Consider the following 18,358-nt stretch of genomic DNA (forward strand, 5'->3'; position numbering starts at 1 on the left):
ACCCTTCCTCGCCGGCCTGTCGCTGGAACAAAGCGAAGCAGGCCCAGCAGACCTCCTGCCCGGCGGTGGGGACTGGCTCGGGGCTGTCCACTCCGTGAGTCCACCCAGGACTCACCCCGGACAGGAATCCGTGGGCCAGGCAGCCGCTCAGGTCTGGCCACGATCCCGGGAAGAAGAGTACGGGGCTTTCCGCCTGCCCTGAGGTTCACCCGCCCGCCGCCTCCCGGGTCCCGCCTCCGCGCCGGCGCCCGCCCCGCCCCCGCCGTGCTCGCTCCCGCCCGGACGCGCGGGGGGTGCGCGAGCACGCAGAGCCGGAAGGGAGGTGCTCAGCGCCGCGGGGGCGAGCGCGCAGGCGCCTTTCCGGGACCGCTGCGGGCGCGAATCTCGGCGGGCGGCGGGCGGCGGGGTAAGGACCTGGGGCCCCGGGGCTCTGGACCGCTGGCCGGGGTGAGGCGCGCGGGGCCGGCTGCCCGGATCCCGGCTCTGTTCCTCTCTCAGGCACGCGACGCCTCCCCAGCCTGGGTCGCTTGGGATCGGGTGAGGAACTCCTGGTTTGCGCAGTCCTTGTCTCCTCCCTGCGGTTCGAGGGTCTGGCCCTCTGGACGAAGACGGGAGAAACGTCCGGAGGGACCTCGGCGGGGTGGCCGCGCTCCCCGGTGTCGTGCCGCGGTGGGGAAGGACCCCGCGGACGGGCAGGGGCTTTTCTGTTTTCGAGACGCGCGCTCGAGGCGAAGTAGCGCGAACGGTCCTCTGCTTCCCGCACGGCCGCTTGGTCGCACGTAGATGGGTTAGGAAGTTACCGTGTCGTGGTTTGCAGGCGGGAAAAGTCATAAAGGGGCCTTTTTACCGTTTAAAGAACCGCGACCTGTTAAGTCTCACATGACATCGTTAACCACCAGGACGAAGGTTAGGTGTCTCCCCTCTAATCACACACACACACCCCGCTTCACACCTGCATTCAGCAAATTCATGGCTACTTGCTTCCCGCCCAAGCAGGGGACGGAGCAGAGGCTCAGATGGGAAGATCCATGCCCTCATGGAACTTTTCTTCTAGTCGGCACATAAATGCAGTTTATTTTTATGCTTTTTTGTTTGTTTGTTTGAGACAGCCTCAAGCTGTCACCCTGGGTAGAGTGCAGTGGCATCACAGCTCTCAGCAACCTCCAACTCCTGGGCTCAAGCGAGTCTCCTGCCTCCGCCTCCCAAGTAGCTGGGACCACAGGCACCCGCCACAACACCAGGCTATTTTTTGGTTGCAGCTGTCATTGTTGTTTGGCGGATCCAGGCTGGATTCGAACCCTCTACCTGAGGTGTATGTGGCTGGTGCCTTACCTGCTTGAGCCACAGGCGCTAAGCCCTTTTTATGCTTTTTATTTGGAGTATATCACACTTACAGAAAAATAATGTACACAAGTCCTAACTTGTTACCATAACACGTCACCTTATCACAAGGTAAACACATCCTTTAAGCACCACTCCAAGGAACAAAACATTCACAGCATCTCAGAAGACTTCCCTCCCAATCACGGCCCTTCTTTCCTTCTCAAAGGTAACCTCTGTCTTGATTTCTGGCACTGTTTGATTAGTTCTTCCTACTTAAGAACCTTTTATGGAACATGTGTATGAATGTATGTGTTCAGCTTTATTTTTTTTTTTTAATTTTTGGGACAGAGTCTCATTTTGTTGCCCTTGGTGTCACAGCTCACAGCAACCTCCAAGTCCTGGGCTTAGGTGATTCTCTTGCCTCAGCCTCCTGAGTTGCGGGGAATACAGGCGCCCGCCACAATGCCTGGCTATTTTTAGAGTCAGGATCTTGCTCTTGCTCAGGCTGGTCTGGAACTTGTGAGCTCAAACAATCCATCTGCCTCAGCCTCCCGAAGTGCTAGGGTTATAGATGTGAGCCACCACTCGCAGGGCTTAAGCTGTATTTTAAAATCCCCAAATTAGCATTTTTATAATACATTTTCAACATGAGGTGTTAGCAGAAAATAGTGTTTAATATTGTAAGTCTGGAATGCATGGGGCAGCATGTTGATAAAAGGGGCTTTTTGCCTTAGTTTATAATGGCCTGTGCCCTGTGTCCAAGTCAGAATCAACATTAGAAAGTGACTTTACTTTTGGCTGGGTGCCTGTGGCTCAGTGGTTAGGGTGCCAGCCACATGCTCTGGGGCTGGTGGGTTTGAACCTGGCCCCGACCTGCTAAACAAACAAAATAGTGGGTTGCGTGTGGCTCAGTGAGTAGGGTGCTGGCTCCATATACTGATAGTGGCAGGTTCAAACCCGGCCGGCCAAACTGCAACAAAAAAATAGCCAGGCGTTGTGGTGGGCGCCTGTAGTCCCACCTACTTGGGAGGCTGAGGCAAGAGAATCACTTGAGCCCAAGAGTTTAAGGTTGCTGTGAGCTGTGATGCCACAGTTCTATGAGGAGGGGGTCTCACTCTTGCTCAGGCTGGTTTTGAACTCCTGAGCTCAAAAGAGCTTCCTGCCTTGGCCTCCCAGACTGCTAGGATATCGGTGTGAGCCACCGCACCTGGCCCAAGACCTGACCTTTTTGAATTCCTAAAACTTAAGAAATGTGGATCTTAGTTGAGAAAATAGAAAAAGTCCATCATTTTTCAAAGAGAAGAGAGAAAATGTTAACTTGCTTCTTAATTTTAAACCCCAATCTAAGGAAAAAAGTGAAAAATAAAATTAAGTGGTTAATTAGGTTTTAGTGATTTGTATTTTCTTCTAAGATTTGGGGTTATTTTTACTGATTCTTGCCAAGGTTCATTTCTCTAAGATGGAAAGATGGTGTAGTTAGTGCAAGTATATTTTAAAAGAAATGAAGTAAAAAACCAAATTATAGAAATTAACTTTGTTGGGAGACTTTTCCAAACTAAATAGGAAGACAGAATTCCTCTTTCTTGTTGGCCGGGCATGGTGGCTCACACCTGTAATCCTAGCAGTTGGAAGGCCGAGGCAGGTGGATTGCCTGAACTCACGAGTTGGAGACCAGCCTGAGCCAGAGCGAGACCTCATCTCTAAAAGTAGCCAGGCGTTGTGGTGGGCGCCAGCTACTCGGGAGGCTGAGGCAAGAGTATCGCTTGAGCCCGAGAGTCTGAGGTTGCTGTGAGTTACGATGCCACAGCACTCTACCGGTGGTGACAAAGTGAGACTCTGTCTCAAAAAAAAAAAAGTTCTGTCTATTTCTGTACCAAAGATAAATCACCCCTTGGTTTCCCTTTGTGGTCTTATGCGTATATTTAATATCTACCTGCAGGTGAACATGTTCTAGGTAGAACTGACTGTGCTCCATCATCTACCTATCTCTGTTGATTTTTTTCTCTCAGAAATACTCTCTAGTGTGAGTAGATTTTCTTTTCTTTCTTTTTTTTTTTTTTTTTGTAAAATGTGAGTAGATTTTCACTGCATCTTTAGACGTACCGAATCCATTTAACCGAGAGAGTTAACTTTTTGAGGTCTGTTTCCCATCTAAAGGTCTAGGGAACAAGGAACTTCAGACTACTCTCTTCAGAGTGCAGTCGCTTTGTACTCTGTTCAGACTGCACATCCCTCCCCAAGGTTACCGTGCCTCCAATTCTGTCTTTCTACTTGATTTAAGGGGTTCACTGGTGTAGGTACTGTGCTTAGCTGAATCTTGGTATCTTTTTCCCCCCTCTAGGCTACTACTACACGGATGCTATCAATTTTGGCTGTTTGAAATTGAAGTGTCAAAATCCTCTCAAGCTTCTGCTTCCAAAGAAGTGATAACATTTTCTGAACAAGAAAAGAAGTGGCTGGCTTTGTGTTAGAAGTATTCTGGCAGTGGGCCAGTTTTTTTTTTTTTTTTAACTTTTCCAAATTTGGAGAACTATGGAGAAATGGTACTTGATGACAGTAGTGGTCTTAATAGGATTGACAGTACGGTGGACAGTCTCTCTTAATTCTTATTCAGGTAAATCATTTTTACTGTTAAAAAAAAGGTAAATATTCCTTTGATTAGGTGTTTGTTTCTTTTAGTAACAATTTACAGTTTTCCGACCCAGACAGAGAAGAATTTCAGGCTTTATTCGCATGCCCAGGAACATACATGTATTTAAACATCTAATTCTAATAAAAAGAATATGTGTAAGAGCTAACAGAGGTATGGGCTTTGTGATATGAGAAAACAAAAATGTATTCCACCTGGGAAGAATGGAGTGTATTTAGAAGCTGAAGAGAGAAGTGAGCAGGCACTTCAAGGGAGACGTGGAGGGCGTTTAGGGTGGAGAAGGCACATTGCTGGAGTGGGGGGGTCAGTGTGGAGGAATGAGCCTGGGAATAAGGAGAGGGACTTGGTGGGGTGTGGTCCTGGGGCTGTGGGGATGGGGAATTTCACCCGTTTAGCACTAGCTGTGTGCCAAGCACTGTGCCAGGTGCTGGGAACATAAAGTGAGTATCCAGTACTCAAGAGGCCCACATCTCAATAGATAAATACAGTACTTAAAAGTACATATGAGGTGCAAAGGTAACAACAGAGAAGTGACTGATCTGGACGAATTCGAGAAGGCTTTAGAGAAAACATTTGGATTTAAAGTTTGAAGGATGAGTCAGAATTTCCTAGGCAAGTGAAATGGGAAAAGTACCCTGTTTCCCCGAAAATAAGACAGTGTCTTATTTTAAGGTTTGCTCCCAAAGACGCGCTAGGTCTTATTTTCAGGGGACGCCTTATCTTTTCTGTACGTAGGTCTTATTTTCGGGGAAACGGTATTCTAGAGAACAAGATATTCAGTATTGCAGTAGCATCAAAAGAAGTCACAAAAAGGTTGGGGTAAGAATTCTGGAACTAACCTTTGTCCAAACTGCCATACCTTTTCCCAGTTTGTGGCTTGTCTTTTCATATTCTCTAAGATGTCTTTTGCTGAGCAAAAGTTACACATTTTAAAATAATGATATTTATCAATTTTTTCTTTACACTTTGTGCTTCTTGTATCGAATCCTTCTGTACTTCTTGATCACAAAGATATTTTCTCAAAAATTTCTTATAAAAGTTTTGAGGTTTGGCTTCCCTATTTATGTACATATCTCCTTGGAGTTGATTTCTTTTATGTTTAGTTTATAGGCATCCATTTTAACTTTTTTTTTTTTTTGAGACAGAGTCTCACTATGTCATCCTCGGTAGGGTGCTGTGGCATCACAGCTCACAGCAACCTGCAACTCTTGGGCTTAAGCGATTCTTTTGCCTCAGCTTCCCAAATATAGCTGGGACTACAGGCGCCTGCCACAATGCCTGGCTGTTTTTTGTTGTTATTGTTGCGGTTGTCGTTGTTTATCTGGCCTGGGCTGGGTTTGTACCCGCCAGCCTCGGTATGTGGCCAACACCGTAAGCACTGAGCTACAGCGCTGAGTCAAGACCATATGTAATTTTAACAATGAAACTACTTGCTCTTTAAATAAATTCAAACACAATTTTTAATAGTTTAGCAGTTAATAAAATGAACATTTAAGTGGTGCTTAAGCCCCTTTTCCTGAGAATGAGAGAAAATTGAAGCTCTATAAATACACATTAGTGTGTTTTCTTTATGTAATTCTGAGTCTCCTGTAAATGAATTTGTGGAATTAATCACTAGAAGGAATCCTTTTTGCCCTTCCCGAGTGAAGCTCCCATAGGTATAGTTGGGTTGTCCTTCTGGGTTGCTTTAAGGGCACTTTAGCAGTTTGAAAAACTTAAGTACTAATTTCATAGCCAGTGTCAGCTGAATTTATTGAAGTAGGTCAGACTTTGGATAGAAACTTGTTTCCCAACCCTAAAGAGAGTCATTATCCATTCTTCTATTTGTTAGAGAATGGTAATAAATTCTTCTACCTTGACCCCAAGTCCAGAGCAATTTTAGAAAGTCTAGATTGTTGGATTTTTTTTTCAGGTATAGGAAATTACTTTAGATCCTCCCTGACTTTTATTATTCCAGCAGATCAAAAACAGAAACAAAATAAACAAAATATTAAAATCTATTTTCTCCCCAGGAAAAGCCATATTCTTCTTGTTTTTTTTTTGTTTGAAACAGAGTCTCACTTTGTCGCCCTGGGTAGAGTGCCGTGGCATCATCATAGCTCACAGCAACCTTGAACTGTGGGGCATAAGCTATTTCCTTGCCTCCTGAGTAGCTGGGACTACAGGCACCCACCACAACGCCTGGCTATTTTCTTTTTTTCTTTCTTTCTTTTTTTTTTTTTTTTTTTGTTGTTGCAGTTGTCATTTTTGTTTAGCAGACCCAGGCCAGCTTTGAACTGGCCACCCCCAGTGTATGTGGCCGGCACCCTAACCACTGAGCTATAGGCGCTAAGCCCAAAAGCCATATTCAATGACTGTATTCTTTAAAATAGAAACACACACACACCCCCATAAAGTACATATTCAAAAATGCAATTCATGGGCGGCGCTTGTGGCTCAGTCAGTAAGGCGCCGGCCCCATATACCGAGGGTGGCGGGTTCAAACCCAGCCCCGGCTGAACTGCAACCAAAAAAAAAATAGCCGGGCGTTGTGGCAGGCGCCTGTAGTCCCAGCTACTCGGGAGGCCAAGGCAAGAAAATCGCTTAAGCCCAGGAGTTGGAGGTTGCTGGAGGTTGCTGTGAGCTGTATGATGCTACGGCACTCTACCAAGGGCCATAAAGTGAAACTCTGTCTCTACAAAAAAAAAAAAAAAAAAAATGGAATTCATTGGTGAATTCTTTTCCTTTTGAAAAACATTTTTATTGTAGATCATTCTCATTTGAGTAGTGATAGGAAATAATATAGTCATAAGTATTATGAGAAATCAATTAATGGTCAATATGCTTTTAATTTCTAAAGGAAGGTTTCATAGAGGTTTTAGGATTTGAGATGTCTTTTTTTTTTTTTTCAATTGGGCAACACCTCATTCTATAAAAAAGGAGTGTTACCTTGAGATGATTCTTGAAGGCTGGGTATCAGGTGATAGAAGAAATATGTAGGCCGGGTGTGGTGGCTCACGCCTGTAATCCCAGCACTCTGGGAGGCGGAGGCAGGTGGATTGCCTGAGTTCACAGGTTGGAGACCAGCCTGAGCCAGAGCAAGACCCTGTCTCTAAAAATAGCCTGGTGTTGTGGCAGGCACCTGTTATCCCAACTACTCAGGAGGATGAAACAAGAGAATTGCATAAGCCCAAGAGTTTGAGGTTGCTATGAGCTATGATGCCACAGCACTCTACCCAGAGTGACAAAATGAGACTCTGTCTCAAAAAAATATGTAGACTTCCAGCTGCTTGGGAGGCTGAGGCAAGAGAATCGCTTAAGCCCAAGAGTTAGAGGTTGCTGTGAGCCGTGTGACGCCACGGCACTCTACCCGAGGGCGGCACAGTGAGACTCTGTCTCTACAAAAAAAAAAAAATATGTAGACCAGGGAGTCACCAGTGTGAACAGAGGCTCAGAGTTTCAAAGTGTCAGAAGATGTTTTTAGGGAAGACCCAAGATGTGGGCATCTTGTTAAAACAGCTCTGGCATAATTAATTGATTTATCACAAATTAATGTTGCACATCTAGTAAATGGACAATTAGGAACTTAGAAACTTTAAATCCTGGGTGTGTCAGTCAGACTGATTGTATCAACTTCCCTGCTATATCACCATTCACTGAGAATCTAGAAGGTGCTATTACATCCTGAATATGAGAATGAATATTACATGATTCTTTCTGTGTATATACTGTAGTTACTTTCTTGTGCCAGTCACTCGGTGTGTGTATGCTACAGAGAAATTTATCTACTTTTCCAATGATTATCTCGTAGTAGGAGCATCTCCTTGGATAGAGATTCTAGCATTTAAAGAACATTATAATTCTACCATTGCATGCAGGCAGTCTACTTAATGTAGTGTTCCAAAACTGGAGAAAAGCTAGGTTACCCTGCAGTGAGCAGTAACCTGTCATTCTTCAGCGTGGCTCACCTTTCCAGCGGGTTGAGGAGTGTGTGCCACCATCCATGATGTTTACCTCACACGCCATTTTATAGTGTGACTGTACTGTAGCTCTGTGGCCCTTCTCACAATTCTGTTGTCAACTGGGTGTTTACTCTTCTGTAAATGGAAATGCCTTATGTCATGTGAAACGATTTAAGGATAATAACCTACTTTAACCAGGTTGTGTGCAATGTAGCATATGAGCTGGGAGCGTGGGTTATGGAGCCAGTCTGCCTGAGTTCACGTCCAGATTCTGCTGCTTCCTACCAGAGTGACCACTGCCTCCACTTCTCCAGCTGGGAAGTGGGGGTAACAACAAACCCATTTCATAGGGTTGTTGTATTTGGCACATTGTACTTATTATCAAGTGTGAGCTTGATAGGTGAAATTTGAAATTAAAATCAAACTATAAACCAAAAGTTTTTCATAATTCATTTGACCATATAGTCTGAATTGATTAATGTCTTTTTTGTTGTTGTTGCAGTTTGCCCGGGGTGGGGTTCGAACCCACCACCCTCGGTATATGGGGCTAGAGCCCTACTCACTGAGCCACAGGTGCCACCCTTGATTAATGTCTTTTTAATATATATAGTCTGTTTTTCATTCTACACTTGATGTTGTTATTTGTATTTAGTTTGAATGAGCCCTTTGTAAAATGCAGGTATTCATTGTTATTACTATTTTATAATACTTAGCTGACAGTGTAGTTGACAGTCTTGTCCACAAAGTGAAAATAAACTTGGGTGCCATATATTATTCTTAGCTAAGTATGAGTGGCTGTCTGTGTGTGTCTGTGGGTTCTGCATCTGGATTCAACAAACCACTGATCGAAAATATTGAGGAAACAAAAAAGGATAGTAGAATCTGTACTGAACATGTAAAACTTTTTTCCTTGTCACAGTTTCCTAAACAATACAATATGACAACAATTTACACCGTATTTGTTAGGTATCATAAGTAATCCAGAGGTGGTTTAAAATGCGTAGGAGGAAGTGCATAGATTGTACGCAAATCTGTGAGACTTGAGTGTCCACGCGTTTGGTATCCGTGGGGATGTGGGCCTGGAACCAACCCTCCATGGCTACTAAGGAGTGACTGTAGTATTAACAGTAGCTTCTGTTGATTGAATGCTTACTGCACGCCAGCCAGGCACTGTTGGGTATTTTATATCCATTGTCTTATTTATTCGACTAGGCCTCTATAGGAAGATTGTATTGATCTTGTTTCTTTTCTTTTCTTTTTTTTTTTTTTTTTGAGCATAATGTCACCCTCAGTAGAGTGCTGTGGCATCACAGCAACCTCAAACTCTTGGGCTTAAGTGATTCTCTTGCCTCAGCTTCCCAGTAGCTGGGACTACAGGTGCCCACCACAATGCCTGGCTATTTTCTTTTTTGGTTACAGTTGTCATCATTTAGCAGGCTGGGCTGGGCTCAAACACGCCAGCCTCGGTGTACATGGCCGGCACCCTACACACTGAGCTACAGGCGCCAAGCCTGATTTTTTTGTAATGTGCTGAAGCTTAGGGAGATTAAGAATTTGCCCAGCATCACACATTCACACACACAGTGCTGGGATTCAGACCTCATTTCTCTTTTTTGGTAACTCTGTGTTCTTTCACTAAGCTATACTGTCTCTAGAATTTAGAAAAATTTCATAAGGAAATAAAATTCACTGATATGCTAAAGCACGTTCTTGTTTTGCTCTTTTTACCTTTCATCTTAGGTGCTGGAAAACCCCCAATGTTTGGTGATTATGAAGCTCAAAGACACTGGCAAGAAATTACTTTTAATTTACCAATCAAACAATGGTATGGATGATTTTAACTCGATTTTATTTTTTATCATAGTTGTTATAATATTGTCTGAAAATATTTAAAAGGAAAGCACGCTGTTTTCTTCACCTGGAGCATCCTCATCGCCTACAGACTGATGCCACTCTGCCTGGTGTGTTGTAGGCCCATCTCTGAAATCTCATAGTTCTCAGAGTTACCCATGTGCTGAGTTAGCTGGGTATGCCACTGAACTAGACTTTGATGATAGAACTCTATATGTCCTAGAAACTCTTCTGGGCATAAACTATGGAAATACCATTATGGGCTAAAAATGTTTCTTTCCCATTCCCTCATCTGCTTTTCTCACTAAAGATCACTATGATTATAGATGTAAATAAAAATGGAAGCGAGCCTTAGCAATAGCAGAGGGCTAAATTCATGGAGCTGAAAAGGGGACCAAGGGGGTAAGACTATAAATAATAGGACTTCTTTTTCTTCTTGTTTTTTCTGAGAGTCTTACTTTGTTGCCCCCAGTAGAGTGCTGTGGCGTCACAGCTCATGGCAACCTCCAACTCCTGGGGTAAAGTGATTCTCTTGCCTTAGCCTCCTGAGTAACTGGGATGACAGGCACCTGCTAGAATGCCCAGGTATATTTTGGTTGCAGTTTGGCTGGGGCTGGATTCGAACCCACCACCCTTGGTATATGGGGCCGGCACCCTAACCACTGAGCCACAGCTGCCACCCCTGCACATGTTTCTTTTGGGTAGATTCCTAGAAGGGGAAGCTCTAAAGTAGACAGTTTGTTTTTTGTTTTTTGTTGAGACAGAGTCTCACTGTACCGCCCGGGTAGAGTGCCGTGGCGTCACACGGCTCACAGCAACCTCTAACTCCTGGGCCTACGCGACTCTCCTGCCTCAGCCTCCCGAGCAGCTGGGACCACAGGCGCCCGCCACAACGCCCAGCTATTTTTTTTGTTGCAGTTTGGCAGGGGCTGGGTTTGAACCCGCCACCCTCAGCATATGGGGCCGGCGCCCTACTCACTGAGCCACAGGTGCCACCCTAAAGTAGACAGTTTTAATGGAGACCAACACCAGAATATTTCTTTCTACTTACCGTGACCATTACTTAATACCAGACTCTTATCTTAAAATTTGCATTTCCCTAAGTACTTGTGATATTGAGTATCTTTTATATTTATTAACCAGTATATTTCTTTTTGGAATTGCTTGTTCATTTCTTTCCCTCATATTTCTAATGCATTATCTTTTTTGTAATAATTTATATGATTTTTATTTAAAAAAATTTTTTTTGAGACAGAATGTCACTCTTTGTCCTCAGTAGAGGGCCATACTGTCATAGCTTACAGCAACCTCAAACTCTTGGGCTCAAGCGATCCTTGGGCCTCAGCCTCCTGTGGGGACTACAGGCACCCACCATGAGACCTGGCTAGTTTTTAGTAGAGATGGGGGTCTTGCTCTTATTCAGGCTGGTCTTGAACTGCTGAGCTCAGGAAATCCTCCTGCCTCGCCCTTGCAAAGTGTTGGGATCACAGGCATGAACTACTGTGCCAGCTTTGCAGTTTGTTTAGATCAGAAGTCTGAGCACAGCTTGGCTAGGTATTCTGCTAAGAGTCTTAAAAGGCTGTAATCCAGGTGTTGGTCGGGCTGCAGATTTATTACTCTATGAAGGATCCATTCCAGGCTCCCTCAGGTTGGGGGCAGAGTTAATATACCGGCATCTGCAGAGTGAGGACTTGGGTTTCTTACTGGAACCACCCTCAGCTCCTAGAGTAGCTCAGGTTTTCCTGCCGTGTGGCTTCTTCAACATGTCCACAAACTAAAACATGACAGCCTGTTTCTTCAGTCAGTGAAGACTGTCTAGCATAAACGCCAACAAGACGGAATTTTAAAATTTACATAAAACATAAGAACAAAAGTGACATCCTATCACATTTGCCATAGTGTATTGGTTAGAAGCAAGTCATGGTCTTGCCCACATTCGAGGGGGTGGGGGAGGCTGCACATCTCAGGGGGATGAGACGGGGGTGTCGGGGGGCTGACCTCCCTCATGTCGGCTACACTGTGATGATTTTTCTCCTGTGTGTGTGTGTGTGTAGATGTAGGAAATAAATATCTTCAGGTTTGTTCTTGTCTTTGAATTTTTTAATGTTGCTAATTGGATTTTTTTTTTTGGAGACAGAGTCTGAAGCTGTTGCCCTGGGTAGAGTGCTGTGCTGTCATAGCTCACAACAACCTCCAACTCTTGGGCTCAAGCGATCCTCTTGCCTCAGTTTTTCTATTAGTAGAGACGGGGGTCTTGTTCTTGCTCAGGCTGGTCTTAAACTCATGAGCTCAAGCGACCCATCTGCCTCAGCCTCCCAGAATGTTGTCTGTTTTATAAAACTTTTTACATCTTGTACACAAGTTCTTCAAACTATTTTGTAACTTTTCCATAACCTCGAAAGTGTTTCATAGATACAAAATTTTTTTCTTAAAGCAAAAATATTCATAATGATTCCCTGGATTATATGTTAGAAAAAAATTATATTTTGGAGTTCATGACAGTACTCTTACAGGTAATTTTATAATTTGTGCGGCAGCCAGCCATTTTTTTGACTGAAAACCATCCATTGAGATACCATGAGAATTCAATGGGAAGACACGTCGCAATGTATAAATAGCATTCAAACAACTTCTGGGCATATCTAAAGCAGAGTATTTAAGGCAGGAGCATCAAATAGTTGCTTTGTTTCTACTGTTGGCTTTTGAACCTTTACTTGAAGCATTTTTATGCTATCTTCTATGCCTCTGTATTTATGAGTCAGTAAGAGCGGGGAGCAGAGTTGCTGGCCTGACCATTCTTCCTAATCCAGCCGGTGACTTTACTGTAGTGTGTATCTTTGCAGGCTCACAGCTGATCTTACTGTTAGTATCTTTGCAGGCTCACAGCTCACTGTAAGTACCTCAGTCATTTAGCTCTATTGGATCTCAAGGTTAAAGCAAATGAAAAGTAGCTTTTGTCTTGTAAGAAGCTGAAAACCAAATCAAGTCGTATTGGTGGAAATGTGATTCTTAAATTACTTGATGGTTTTCTATTGCTGTGTCCATTCCAATAATTCTGTGACTAGAGGCCATTCAGAACTTCTCTTGAGCACTTACTTTGTGTCAGGCGCTGATTTAACAGCTTTACTTGTTTAACTCAACGCTTCCAGAACTTCATGAGGCGGAGACAATAAAGCTTTATGCTAATGTGCCCTGTAGTAACATAAATTTGGGATCAGCACAGTTAGTACCTGTCTTTAGGCTCCTCTTTCTAGAGAAGTGGACCCTTTGGTTCCACTGTCTGTCTGGTCCAGTTTCCCAGACTCAACCTGTCAAAAGGGGCTTCAAGTGACATAGAGGTTCTTGGACACGCCGCTTCTTAGGTTCGAGTCCCAGCCAGACACAGAGCCCCGCACTGTTCACGTGGGCATTTCTACAAGAGCACAGCTGGCTCCACACCGTAGCGCCCTCTGCCCAGACCTCTTGGCTGACCAGCATGGCTTGATCGTTTTGTTAATTTACATCCCTTCCATACAAATCTGTACTTTATGTAACTGACACTACAAAGAACAGACCTTCCAAAGATGAATAATAGGTTTAATGGGATCATGTTGAATGCTAACTTAAAAAAATTTCTTTTACCCCCAAGAGTAAGAGATTATGACTCTTACACAAGTATAACCCACAAGTAGCTGCTGTTCATAAACCTCAACAGTGGCTACTTGTGGGTTATACAGTTTGGACTGTAATGTTATAAAGTATTCTTATGACTGAGAAAATAAATTGGATGGAAGAAGCTGTCAGTTGTAAAGGATATGATAAAGAAAATGTTTATGTAAATGTAATTTTTATTTCTTCTAAGATAGAGTCTCACTTTGTTGCCCTGGGTAGAGTACCGTGGTGTCATAGCTCACAGCAACTTCAAACTCTAGGGCTTAAGCGATTCTCTTGCTTCAGCCTCTTGAGTAGGTAGGACTAAAGGTGCTCACCACAACGCCCAGCTATTTTTTAGAGACGGGGTCTTGCTCTTGCTCAGGCTGGTCTCAAACCTGTGAGCTCAGGCAGTCCACCTGTCTCCGCCTCCAAAGTTCTGGGATTACAGGCAGGAGCACCATGCCCGGCAGAGATACAATTTTTTTTTTGTTGCATATCTTTTGTTGTATGAGTATTAGCATTGGTTAAATCTACTAATAATAGAATGACAATAAGTTTCAGTTTGCCTGGGACAGTCCTGGTTTGTGTTTGTTGTCATAGCTTAATTATTATTAAATGAGATGAGAAATTCAATTAGAAGTCTGCTTCTTGAATATTAGTTGAGAGAATGGTGCCTTTTTCTTTTTTCCAGGTATTTTAACAGCAGTGATAACAATTTACAGTACTGGGGATTGGATTACCCGCCTCTAACAGCTTATCATAGTCTCTTATGTGCATACGTGTAAGTCTGACTTCTTTAACTCTATTTTTTTTTTTCTTTTATATAGAGTCTTACTCTGTTAGAGTGCCGTGGCATCATTGTAGCTCACAGCAACCTTAAACTCTTGGGCTCAAGTGATCCTCCTGCTTCAGCCTCTTGAGTACCTGGGACTACAGGCCCTTGCTATGATGCCCAGCTAGTTTTTCTATTTTTTCAGTAGAGAGAGGGGTCTCGCTCTTGCTCAGGATTGTCTTGAACTCCTGAGCTCAAGCAATCCACCTGCCTTGGCCTCCCAGAGTGCCAGGATTACAGGCGTGAGCCACCTTGTCCAGCCCCTTAACATTACTCTAAATATTATGCCCTTAGCAGATAGTAGGAAACAGTGTGATTGGGCATTCTTGACTAGAAAAGAGATCGCTCGTAGCTGCTGTTGTATTGTGCATTATAAATGGGTTGCAAGAAAAGGTAACTCAGAGTGGGAACAATCTAGAAAGAAATGCAAAAACCTTGCTTTGCTTTGAAATAAAGTTGTTACCAATTGGGGCGGCGCCTGTGGCTCAGTCAGTAGGGCGCCGGCCCCATATACCGAAGGTGGCAGGTTCAAACCCGGCCGTGGCCAAACTGCAACCAAAAAATAGCCGGGCATTGTGGTGGGCGCCTGTAGTCCCAGCTACTCGGGAGGCTGAGGCAAGAGAATCGCTTAAGCCCAGGAGTTGGAGGTTGCTGTGAGCTGTGTGAGGCCACGGCACTCTACCGAGGGCCATAGAGTAAGACTCTGTCTCTACAAAAAAAAAAAAAAAAAGTTGTTACCAATTATGCACGGACTTCTGAAAAATGTATTTAATATGGGTTACTTATGTGTAGGAACGTCTTTTTCTGAAAGGAAGAAAAAACAGGTCCAAATGGTGTTCTACTAACTTATCAAGTTAGGAAGTAGAATTATTATAGTTTGGCATTAGAATTCCTCCTCCCCTAAAGAAATGAACAGCTCAGCGGCAAGGAGCTTGCCTCTTCATGGAGACCCCGTCTGCTGTGCTGGTGTCCCATCTCAGGCTGGCTGGAAGTGCGTCAGCAGAGTTCTCACAGTGTCTCCTGAGCTCGGCTTCCTGATTTAATTATCTCCACTTTACCACCACGTGTCACTTCATGATGGGGATGCATTCTGAGAAGTGGGTCGTTAGGTGATTTTGTCATCGTGAACATCACAGCACACGTGTAGGCAGACTTGCGTGGGGTCCTAAGTCTTATGGTACAGCCTGTTTCTCCCATTCAGTAGTGACAGGGCTGTACAGCATGACACTGCTGAATACCGTAGGCAGCTGGAACACAATGGCAAGTGTTGGTCTATTTGAACATACAGAAGTAAAGAAAAGGTACAGTCAAAAGACAGCCTAATAGGCTCATGGGATAGTTGGTGTGTGTAGCCCAAGGTTGATTGAAACATTGTTATGTAGCATATGAGTATGTTTCATACTTTGTAAAAATAATCTCATGGATTGAAATAAGCTCCCAAATATCATAACAATCAGTTATATTTTATAGTGTTCGGGGTAATAAAATATGATTGAAAATTTCATTCATCTTTAACAATGTGTTTAGTTTTATACAGTGATTTATGATTAATATCTATTTATTGTAGCCACTTGTTATGATAACTAAAAAGATTATGTAATAAATTGTAAAACATCATCTTCCGGCCAATGCTAGCATATTGTTTTTTATGAAGTATGTGTTTAACAGATGAAATGTGACACACCAAATTGTTTTTACACTGGTACAACTGTTAAGGTAGGGCTTGTGGTTACACGTGACATGGTTTTGTTGGAAGGTGAGCAAGGCAGATGCTATTTTATAGCTTAAGTCAGTTCCACATGATTAAATAAAAAGAGCAAAATTTAAGCATTGACATTATTGCTTTATAAGAGCAATGGCCAATTCTCAAAATAAATTAATATGTTCTCAAATGTCCTTATTGCTAAAGGTGATAAGGAATAACATGCATGCATATTTGTTTGATTTGCAGAGCGAAATTTATAAATCCAGACTGGATCGCTCTCCATACCTCACGCGGATATGAGAGTCAAGCACATAAGCTCTTCATGCGTACAACAGGTAAAAGAGCAATAGGTGTTGAGGGTAAAATTTGAATTTTAAAAAATTTCGGGCCACCAGGTGCGGTGGTCCATCCCTGTAATCCTAGCACACTGGGAGGCTGAGATGGGTGTATTGCTTGAGCTCAGGAGTTTAGGACCAGCCTCAGCAAGAGTGAGACCCCATTTCTACAAAAAATAGAATAACTGAGGCAGGTATTGTGGTGGGCACCTGTAGTCCCAGCTACTCAGGAGGCTGAGGCAAAAGGATCACTTGAGCCCAAGAGTTTGAGGTTTCTGTGAGCTATGACGCCACAGCACTCTACTCAGGGCAACAGAGTGAGACTGTGTCTCAAAAAAATTTATTTTTCTTTTGGACAAATTGATAAAAGGTACTATGACTTTAAAATTATATGACTACACATATGCATATGTATGTTAATATAAGAACAAATATGCGTATAAGCTAAAAAAACAAAGGGTAGTAAGGAATAATTCTAGGTGCTTTCAATTTTTTATCTCACTCCCAAATGCAATAAATCCTTATCTTTTTGGTGTTTATTTTAAGCTGAGGTTCAGTGAAGTGAGGCAGATAGAGACAGAGTCCCATTTTGTTGCCCTCGGTAGAGTGCTGTGGCATCACAGCTCACAGCACTCTCCAGCGATCCTCTTGCCTCAGCCTCCTGAGTAGCTGGGACTACAGGTGCCCGCCACAATGCCCAGCTATTTTTTGTTGCAGCTTGGCTGGGGCCGGATTTGAACCCACCACCCTTGGTATGTGGGGCGGGCACCCTACCCGCTGAGCCACAGGTGCCACCCCCTTCCGCTTTTTTAAAGTGAACTTTACGGGTGTGTCTCATACAGGCATTGTGCATTGCTGCTGAGTCGGACAGTCCCCACTATATACGTTCACTGACCATCCGTGTGTGCTGTTTTAGGTGCTTGAGAGTAGTAAGCTTGGATTTCTTTAAAAGCTTTGTATGACTCAGGCTTTAATATTAGCTCAGGCCTTCTTTTTATTTTAGGGTGTACAAATGTTTTGTTACACAGACATTCTTCACAATGCTTAAGTCAGGGCTGTGGGTCTGCCCATCACCTGACAGGGAGGCAGGACCCTCCCCTCCTGCCCCCTTCTTCATTTCCATGACCTTGACTTCTCTCTGTGCCTGTGGGGGTGTCCACTGATCATTAGAGAGCACCTGTGGGGCTCTCCTTTGTGTTCCTGAGACACTTCACCAGGATGCACAGTCTGGGGCTTCATCCAGACCGCGGCAGCTCAGGCCCTGTCCTATTATCTGAATTTAGTCTGAGTTTGCTCTTTGCTGTTCATCCATCATGGAAGCCCAGGCCCATGAGATGGTTTACCTCTCCTGTCTTTCCTTTCTCTTCTCCTCGCACTTCTCGTCCCCCTTCAGTGCTTCCTGAACTTCACACTCAGCTGGTGACTCTTCAGCTTCTGAACTAATTCCTATGTTTGCAGGGAACTCACAACCTTTAGGGACAGCCTATTCTATCTTCAGAGCGCCCCTTCATTACATATTACCTTCTTAGGTTGAACTTTTCGTCAGTCATTCCAGGGTCTGTTTTCTTGAGTTACAGAGAACAAATCTTCTCCCTAATATCCTACAGGCATTTGAAGTCACCTCTTCTCTGGTTTAAACATTTCTAGATACCCTAGCTGTTCCTTAGATGACTGAGGTTTTGAGGCCTCTCAGAACTCCTTTGGGTATGTTCCAGTTTGGTAGTGTCATCTTAAAAGTAGTGTCAGGGGCTTAAGAGAAGATAGATGGCGTGCGTCAAACACTGCTGGTTTTCTAGACACTATATTTAGTGAGCTGTAAGAAAAAAAGTAAGGCGGGCAGCACCTGTGGTTCAAGGAGTAGGGCGCTGGCCCCATATTCCGGGGGTAGTGGGTTCAAATCCAGCCCCGGCCCAAACTGCAAAAAACAAAACAAAAAAAAAAAGAAAGAAAAAAAGGTAAGGGCTCAGTGCCTGTAGCGCAAGTGGCTAAGGTGCCAGCCACATACACCAGAGCTGGCGGGTTCAAATCCAGCCCAGGCCTACCAAACAGTGACAACTACAACCAAAAAATAGCCAGGCATTGTGGCAG

The 18,358-nt window shown here is 43.9% G+C and overlaps 1 protein-coding gene across 2 annotated transcripts in view; it reads left to right on the forward strand.

The window, feature by feature from the left end:
* Positions 1-341: 341 nt before the first annotated feature.
* ALG6 (ALG6 alpha-1,3-glucosyltransferase) overlaps positions 342-18,358 on the forward strand; it is a 55,445-nt gene continuing 37,428 nt past the window's right edge. The window contains exons 1-5 of one of the 2 annotated variants that reach the window (XM_053576749.1): positions 342-406; positions 3,665-3,937; positions 9,655-9,739; positions 14,090-14,179; positions 16,182-16,270. In XM_053576749.1, the coding sequence (XP_053432724.1) occupies positions 3,856-3,937; positions 9,655-9,739; positions 14,090-14,179; positions 16,182-16,270 (346 nt within the window). In that variant the 5' untranslated portion in view covers positions 342-406; positions 3,665-3,855. Of the gene's footprint in view, positions 407-467; positions 538-3,664; positions 3,938-9,654; positions 9,740-14,089; positions 14,180-16,181; positions 16,271-18,358 lie in introns of those variants that run through there. The other variant, XM_053576748.1, reaches the window with a different exon arrangement.

This window comes from Nycticebus coucang, chromosome 22, assembly GCF_027406575.1.
Source record: "Nycticebus coucang isolate mNycCou1 chromosome 22, mNycCou1.pri, whole genome shotgun sequence".
Lineage (NCBI taxonomy): Eukaryota > Metazoa > Chordata > Mammalia > Primates > Lorisidae > Nycticebus > Nycticebus coucang.